Source organism: Gossypium hirsutum, chromosome A07 (assembly GCF_007990345.1).
Source record: "Gossypium hirsutum isolate 1008001.06 chromosome A07, Gossypium_hirsutum_v2.1, whole genome shotgun sequence".
In the NCBI taxonomy this organism is placed as follows: domain Eukaryota; kingdom Viridiplantae; phylum Streptophyta; class Magnoliopsida; order Malvales; family Malvaceae; genus Gossypium; species Gossypium hirsutum.
Genome location: NC_053430.1, coordinates 83,337,344 through 83,346,318, shown reverse-complemented (window position 1 = coordinate 83,346,318; position 8,975 = coordinate 83,337,344). Strand labels below are relative to the sequence as shown.

General features: G+C 31.5%; 1 protein-coding gene across 1 annotated transcript; it reads left to right on the top strand.

Annotated features, from left to right (window-relative positions):
* Positions 1-3,613: 3,613 nt before the first annotated feature.
* On the top strand, positions 3,614-7,628 carry LOC107951886 (COBRA-like protein 1). The gene is made up of 6 exons (XM_016887056.2): positions 3,614-4,489; positions 5,109-5,188; positions 5,442-5,898; positions 6,248-6,404; positions 6,519-6,796; positions 7,051-7,628. The coding sequence occupies exons 1-6, from the start codon at positions 4,387-4,389 to the stop codon at positions 7,341-7,343; spliced, it is 1,368 nt and encodes a 455-aa protein (XP_016742545.1). The 5' UTR covers positions 3,614-4,386; the 3' UTR covers positions 7,344-7,628.
* Positions 7,629-8,975: the final 1,347 nt, after the last annotated feature.

Below are 8,975 nucleotides of genomic sequence, written 5' to 3'. Positions count from 1 at the left end.
TTTAGGTAAATGACCATTTTGCCCCTAGACTTTTGACAAAATAACCATTTTACCCCTATGCTCGAAAATCAATTCTTATCGAATTTCTTCGTATCTTAAGCATAGTTGAACTCTTTTTACTCTTATGGCAACATCAAATTCTCACTATTTCACACACTTATCACTTATTTTGCAATTTATGCAAAATAATCCTTTTAGGTGTTTTCATGCTAACATGCAAAATAATCCTTTTAGGTGTTTTCATGCTAACACCTTTCACAAAAGTTGTCTATTACACAACTAAGACTCATATTATTCCATAAAAACTCAGCAAACATCACAAATCCATTCATGAAAAAACCCTAAACTCTTAATCATTTTGCAAAATAGACCCCTCATTTGAAAGTCATGCTTCGAGGGTCTTAAAAATGTAAAAATCATTAAGAGAAATTATCAAAATCACTTACCTGAGAGGGCTCAAAGTTGCTGAAAATTTTGAAGCTCTTAAACCCCAACAATGGCTGAAATTTTCGGTGGTGTATAGGAGAAAAAAAGAAAAGATGACAACTTTTCTTTATTTTTAATCAAAATTAAGTCACCTAACATACCAAACTTAAAGATTTTGTCCCCCTCTTTGACTCTATGGCTGGCCAAGAACTTTTAAAAAGGGATTAATTGCCCTTTAAAGACCCCCAATTTTGGTTCTTAACTATTTAACACCCCTAGCTATCAATTTAAGACTTTTGCACTTTATGCGATTTAATCATTTTTAACAATTGGCCTCACAAACGTTAAAATTAGCTCACCAAATTTTTCATGCACTAATATATTAATACTAGAACATCAAAATAATAATAAAATAATCTTGTTAACTTCGAATTTGTGGTCCCGAGATCACTGTTCTGACTAAGCCCTAAATCGGATTGTTATAATTATTGTACGGCTTGTAGGTTAGCCTTGGAGGATATTATTCATGCTCTTTGATATTACAGGTCAGCAAGGGATGTATGGACTTAGGTAGTCCCAATTGAGGAGCAAGAGATCTTCTTTTTTAGTAATTCGTAGGTCTAGATTTTGAATAATTTGAAAAATTGTCACAACTTAGTCATTGGAGGGGTTGAGTGGCTGATCTTCTTTGGTTTGGTTGCTTGGCGTATTTGGAAAAATAGAAATCTCCATATCTTTCAAGGCTTGTCGTAGAGTGTAGAAGAAAACATCAAGAGTTCTCTTAGTTAGGCCGAGCAGTATGCACGTCTTCCCAAGACAATGCCTAATATAAGGCAAGTGTTAGGGAGCATGTACGACAAGACGGGTAGGTGGGTGCATTTAAGAATGGATGGTTTGATTAAGGTGGATTCAAGTTATACTGTTGCAAGGGGAGTATTGAGAAATGGTCAGGGGGAGTGGATAATGGGCTTCAATCGAAGGTTGGGTAGATGTACCATTTATGACGCAGAACTATAGGGCATTTTAAATGGACTGCCACTTCTACAAGGAAAGCAATGTGAAGGAGTTTTGTTGCAAACAGATAGCTTGGGAGTCACTGAAGCTATAAGGGAGTCTAACTCGAAGCCCTCCAATTTGGTGCTAATAAGACATATTCAACATTATCTGAAGACTATTGATCATTGGCCACTACAATATATTCCAAGATATGAAAATTTAGAAGTTAATCAAATAGCTAAGTTGGCTAAAAAGGCTTAAAGTTGTTTGAAGAATGTCCTAGTGATTTAGCTTAATTGAATATACTTCTATTTTTCACCCCAAAAAAACTAAATTGATGTACAGAAGGTTACAATTATTTAAAAAAGAATAGTAACACTCAAACTAAATTGATATATTTTATATATCATTATACTAAATTATTTAAATATTTAATGTATTATTATATTAAATTATTTAAATATTATTTAAATTAATTTATTTTTTTTATTTTCAACCTCATGTATCACATAAACATTTTAACTTCTCTTTGTAATTTTTATAACAATTTCAAACACTTAAAATTAACAAATCATATTTTTCACAATACATTTGAAAAATACTTTTTTTCAAAAACGAAAATTTTAAAAGTAATTCTCAAAAGCAAAATTAATATCAAACTGGCCCTAAAAGGCAGCTTATTGGAAGCACAATACACTAATTGTGATTATATACATAATTGGTCCACGCTAACCCGACCCACTCTCTTCCTTGTTTTTATTAATGATTTTTATAATTCATTCATAAATATATTTTTAAATATATATATTCTATTGACTGATTTTACTTTTAATTATTTGAATTCTATAAATAATTGCATAATAAATTTATTCTTAAACTTTAAAATTTAAACATTAAACACAAAAGTTTAAATTGTAAACCCAAACATAAAATCATAAAATTGTAAGCCTTAACACTAAATCTTAAAATTTTAAACCCTATTCAAGAGAAACTCTAAACACTAAATGCTAAATTTTAAAATTTAAACCCTAAATCTATAACATATGTAAAAAGTAAATACATTAGGTACTATAGATATTAGACCCTAAAATCGTGACAGCTGGCCGTTGGGGGAAGGTTGGCTTGGACGTCGGAATGAAAAGAAAGGGAAAGAGAGGAGAGGGAAGGGAAAATTAAAAAAAAGAAAAAGAAAAAAAAAAGAAGAAGATAAAATTGTGTGTTTTTATATTTTGTATTTAGAAGTATATTATATATTTATTATTATAAAATTTAACAATTTTTTATGAGTTAATAAATCACATAAAATTCTCTTTTTTTTTCAAGTGTTAAAAAAATAAATTCATTTAATATTTTTTAGTATGTTTTAAAGGAATTACAAATGTAAATAAAAAATGCATGTGATAACTATATATTGAATCAGATATTACAATTTATAATCGAACATGGTTCAATCTTAACCTTCACATTAAGTTATGTATTTAAGATCAAACTCTTTTCCTGTGGGTTGATTTAAGATTCTTATTCAAATAGTTAAGGAAAAAAAGTTTAAAAAATAAAATCATTTAAATAACTTTAATTTTAATTTGTAATGACGTATTTAAAGATTTATTTATATGTTACAAATTAATTCAAAATCTATGCTCATTTCCTTTACATATTTTTTATTTTAAAATAATATTTAAATAAATTAATGTATAAAAACACTCCCAAATTATTATTTAAACTATTTATTATTGATTGGTTAACATTATTTAAAAGAAATGAACAAATTTATATTTTCTCTCTTATATTAATATTTAAAAATTTTATATATTAATAAATATTAAATATAATGATAAAACATATAACCGCTAAAAAAAGGTCTGTCCATTCCAAAAGGGAGGAGGGACCATTATCTACATTTTCCCTTAATTATAAGATTTTAGAATAAGAACAATAAATAACATACTGTCTCATTTCATAAGGATTGATGGTCCTACCCGGAATATATTAATAGCTAAAAGAAGCAGCACAGTGAGTTTAGTGAATGACAGACGAACTATTAGCAAGCATTGCGTGTCGCCGACGACTCAAGCATGACTGGCTTAGCTTCCTCTAGAACCTGCGTATGGGGCTGTCATTTTCTATTAACTCACAAACAACTGTCACCCATCATCCAATCTTTATTTCAAACCTCCTTAATCAAGCAAGCAAACATCCATCTATATAATCCATTTTCTTCCCACTTTCACACACCGTGTTTCATACGCCATATTATTCAATACCTTATCATGCGTTTTGCTTTTTTAACTAATTTCTTCATTTTTATTTTAAATTATATGTTGTGGATGAATATATATATATAAAATTAACATCGAGGATTAAATTTAGTTGATGATAATTTGATTTTTTAAGTCTAAATTAATTTGTTTTTATTCATATTTAAATTGAATGATTTAATTTTTAAATATAACTTATGTTTAAGATGTTCGAATTCTTTCAAATATTTTTTATATGATTTGATTTTTGATTAAATGTATACTTCTTTTAATTATATTTAAATTTATATAATAATGGCGGGTCCTTTTGAACAATACACTATTAATATTGATGGAACTAAAATTCATGTTTATTTAATACTAAATTATGACATCCTTATGCTATAAGCAAGATTAGACAAAAACAAATTAGTCTGTGATTTGCTAAGATGAAAAAGAAATTATTTATATTTTTTTAATGATTGTTGATGTTAAAGTTATATATCACATGATTAATGAAAACAAATTCATAATTTAAAAGAAAAAAGGCGTTTTACAGTGAGATTAAAGTGTTCCACTACTTAAACTCAAAGTCTTAAACTTTCGTGTCATGTCCTGTTGGACGAAAAAGCTACTCATCTCCGTTCTTCTCTCTGAGTCTTCCCTGTCTGCCACAGATCTTGAACCGAAGTCAATAACAAAAGAAGACTCCTAAAATCCTACAGAAATGTCTAATCTTTTTTTGTTCATTGCTAGATCTTTCTTCAACCTAAGCTCTTTCAGCGTCTTGCTTCTGTTTTTGCTCTCTTTCTCAAGTTTCACTGCAACAGGTTTGTACAAACTTTCTCTTTCTTTGTCTGGAAAGTTGGAATATTTGGGTTTTTTTTTTAAATGGTATTTTGATTCTTGAACGAAGTTGGTAAAATGGGTTTTCTTTGATTATGCGAAAGCTCTTCCCTTTATGGTCTTTTGAGTCGTTTTTCCTACGTTTATGTTAATGGATTTTTGTTGGTTTTGCCGGAGATTTAACTTGTCAATTATATTTCCATAATAGGCTATGATTTTTCTATCGAAATCTTGATTCTTTTGTTATCTTAATGAACAAAGCAAGTTGTGAAATTCAACTAACTGTGATTAAAAATGGTAGTCTTTAGATTGAAGGGTTTAGGAAAAATTTAGCAGTTAATGATGAAATTTTAGTAATTTCCATTTATTTAGAATCATAACTTTCCTTTCCCTTGAAGACAACTTAAATGTCTTATCATACAGTTTCCATGCATTATTGGTTTAGTGAGAAAATGAACTTTTGAACTTTGGACCTCTACTATTTGATGTCTAGTGATTATCTGATATTGATTTGCTTCTTTATTTCTAAATGTATCTTAATGGATGATTAGTATTGAAAATGTATACATTTGTTATGATTCTCTTTATTTAACTCATTTTCAGAAGCCTATGATCCTTTGGATCCTAATGGAAATATCACAATCAAATGGGATATCATGAGTTGGACTGCTGATGGCTATGTTGTAAGTGTTCTTCCATCTGTTATATGTAAGAAGCTAGAATTTGATGATTTAGCTATCTAGTGTGGGGTAGTATGAAAGTCAGAACCTCGTATTTCTTGGTTGTGATTTCAAATATCTTTTGAACTAATACTGTAACACTGAAAATGAAAAAACAAGGGGTTGCAGAAAAAAGGGTATCTTGTTGGCTTAGATATGGTTTATCTCTTGTCCGCATTGGCTGAAAATGTGACTAAATTCTTGATGTAATGAGCAGGCAGTTGTCACAATCTTTAACTTCCAGCAGTACCGTCACATCCAAGCACCAGGGTGGACATTAGGTTGGAAATGGTCTAAGAAGGAGGTGATTTGGAGTATGATGGGAGGACAAACAACTGAACAAGGGGATTGTTCAAGATTCAAAGGGAACATTCCACATTGTTGTAAGAAGGACCCAACAGTCGTGGATTTATTGCCAGGAACACCTTATAATCAGCAGATTGCGAATTGCTGTAAAGGGGGAGTGCTAAACTCATGGGTACAAGATCCAGCTACGGCAGCAAGCTCATTCCAGGTGAGTGTGGGGCAAGCTGGAACTACAAACAAGACAGTTAGAGTTCCAAAAAACTTCACTTTGAAGGCACCAGGGCCCGGTTATACTTGTGGTCCAGCGAAAATTGTGAAACCCAGTAGATTTGTTACCGCGGACAAAAGAAGAGTCACACAAGCTTTGAGTAAGTTACTTGATTAAGATCTTGAATGTTATGTAGATATTCACTTTCTTTTAGGTATGCCACATGTCACATTTTACATCACCGAACTTTGTAAAAGTAGCATGCTGAGCTATCACGCCATTGGCTGAAATTTTATTATAGCCAACTCATTGCAGAAAGAAATCATTGGCAAATGAAGCTTTTCTTTCTGGACGCTCATTTTATCGATATTCAGCATTAATAATTGATAAATTGGGCTTGTTAATTGCTTTGCACAATGTAGATTTTGGAAACAATTTTTCTCACCTAATATATAATTTGAATTGTATCAGTATGGATGCTTGTAATTGACATTGCTTCTTTATTACAGTGACTTGGAATGTTACTTGCACGTATTCACAATTTCTAGCTCAGAAAACACCTACTTGTTGCGTCTCTCTCTCATCATTCTATAATGAAACCATAGTACCTTGCCCGCAATGTGCTTGTGGCTGCCAAAATACTTCTCAGCCTGGGAGCTGTGTAGAGTAAGTTTGTTCAACCAAAATGCCGATAATTGTTGCTCAGTGTATGTTAGTTGGGGATGATTGCTATCTTGAATCCTTATTGCTTTCCTAAAGTTTTTTGTTGCTAATGTGCAGCCCCAAAGCTCCGCATATAGCATCGGTTGTTCCAAGTACAGGGAAGAATAACTATGCACCTTTGGTCCAATGTACAAGTCATATGTGTCCGGTCCGAGTTCATTGGCATGTTAAGCTAAACTACAAGGAGTATTGGCGGGTTAAGGTCACAATTACTAATTTCAATTATAATATGAACTATACACAGTGGAACTTAGTTGTGCAACATCCCAACTTCGACAATCTCACCCAGATTTTCAGCTTTAACTACAAGTCTTTAACTCCGTATACTGCAATAAGTAAGTTCAATCGATCTTGGTCTTTTTATTTATTTATGTTTTGTGCTCTTTGCATCTTATGTCATCATTGATAGCTTGCATAGAACTCGTCTCTGCTCAATATTGCTGTTTTGTGGTAATGCATTGCAGCAAATGTTACATGTAAATAGGAAATATGTTACTTTTTCTTTGGCTTCGTAACTGTTAAAGAATGCGATTACATATTCTATTATTTTAAAAGGTGATTAAAGGGTTAACTTTTGTTCAACCAACAGATGATACTGCCATGTTATGGGGTGTTAAATTTTTCAACGATTTGCTTTCCCAAGCTGGTCAGCTCGGTAATGTGCAGTCAGAGCTACTTTTCCGAAAGGACAAAGCAACTTTCACTTTTGAGAAGGGTTGGGCTTTCGCTCGAAGAATCTACTTCAATGGAGATAATTGTGTTATGCCACCGCCCGACGCCTATCCTTGGTTGCCTAACGGCAGTTCCCATCAGCTTATCTCCACACTTAGTTTGTTGACAACTCTCTTGGCAGCAATGGCATTTTTATTGGGATATGCATAAAGTTCAACCATTTTTATACTGGGAAATCTGGTATGCTCCAAAATTTTGACTGAATCAGTTCGATGTAGAATGTACGGCGTGAGAAGTTGCAGTTTGTGTCAGTTAGAGGAAGTCAATGTGCAGTGGTGTCGTTTTAATGTATGGTCAGTGAATTCACTCGTGCTGTTGTATGTATGCATGTTCGTTTATGTACTTAAACCAAAAACAATGTTGATTGTAGAATTCCCACGATATTTTATTACAGTAGTAACAGACATAAATCATTGACAGAGAAACTTTAGCTAACTTATGCGTTGCGGTTGTTTAGGGTTCGTAAGCATATTTATGATTTGTCAATAACTCAGTTAGTATCATGCTCGAGTTTTTCTACAAAATGCCTCTATGGTCTGGTTGAAAGAAATTTGGGAATTGTATGATTCTGTTGTCCCTGTTATCTTTGGTGGAATCTTGGCTTTGCAAAACTTTGAATGCTACTGGTAGGTCCACCACCGTTTCGTAGGCTAAATAGACTTCATCCCTGCTTGAAAGTGAAGGTCTCCTTTAAGAAGTTCTATTTAACATTTTTCAAATGATCCTTAGACCAATGGGTTATTTTATGCATATTTATATGTTTTTAGTGTATATATCTGTTATATGTACAGGAATATTATATATGGTTAAATTATGTTTTGTCAATAAATTGATTGTGTAGAGGGTTATGAGGAGACGTTAATCTAGGAAAATGAGAAGTTGTGGAGAAATGTCAGAGCAAGCTCTAGAAAACATTTTGGTGATGGATGCAATAAGGTGCTGAGAAGGATGAGTTACAGACGGGGGTTGAAAATTAAATTATATATGATTTTAAGGGTTCAAAATTAAATTATATATGGGGTTGGGGCTCTTATCAGCCTCTCTTTGATCCTCCCCTTGTTATAGAGAGAATTTTAGAGTACTCAAAAAATTTCAAATGAGAGGTTTAAACCTCTATTTATGGGCTTTAAAAAAAATGAAATTTTAAAAAGTGGAACTGTTATGAAGAGAAAATGGGTACAAATGTGATAGAATAATGGATAGTGAGATATAAAGTGGTTACTTGAACGTGAAAGAATGGAAAATGATTAATATAGATATTGGGTATAATTTTAGTTATGAAAGTTACATTCTCACTTATATTTCGAATAAGGATTAAGAAATAAAATTAATAATTTCTCTATTTGAACCTTCAAACTATGCTTTCCAAAATATCTAAAAGTTTGTCAACCTTCCAAGGTTGTTTTTTAAAAAATATTCGAGTTATTCAATTTTTATTGATAGAACAAATTGTAATATTGAATTAAAAATTATTAGTAAAAAGTAAAACGGAACAAACTGGAAAAATGGGAATTTGAAGGGGATACAAATATGTTTCTTTCCTTAGATATGCTTTAGTTGGAAGGATGGAATAATTGAAAGAAAAAATATTTGTCTTTTCCTCCAGTTAAAAAATGAATGAGAGAAATTGGTAAATATCGATATTGAGTAAATTGACATCTCTAAAAAAATTCGAAATAATTTAATCTCTGCCAATTCTAAAAGTGAATAACTAAGAATAATTACTCATGCTATTAATATCTTTCGTCAATTGTATGTAATTTTGACCAGTATAATAACAAT

Coding starts and splice junctions, on each gene's coding strand:
- LOC107951886 (XM_016887056.2), top strand. CDS start 4,387: ATGTCTAATCTTTTTTTGTTCATTGCTAGATCTTTCTTCAACCTAAGC. Junction 4,490..5,108: donor CTCAAGTTTCACTGCAACAG/GTTTGTACAAAC, acceptor ACTCATTTTCAG/AAGCCTATGATCCTTTGGAT. Junction 6,797..7,050: donor AACTCCGTATACTGCAATAA/GTAAGTTCAATC, acceptor TTCAACCAACAG/ATGATACTGCCATGTTATGG.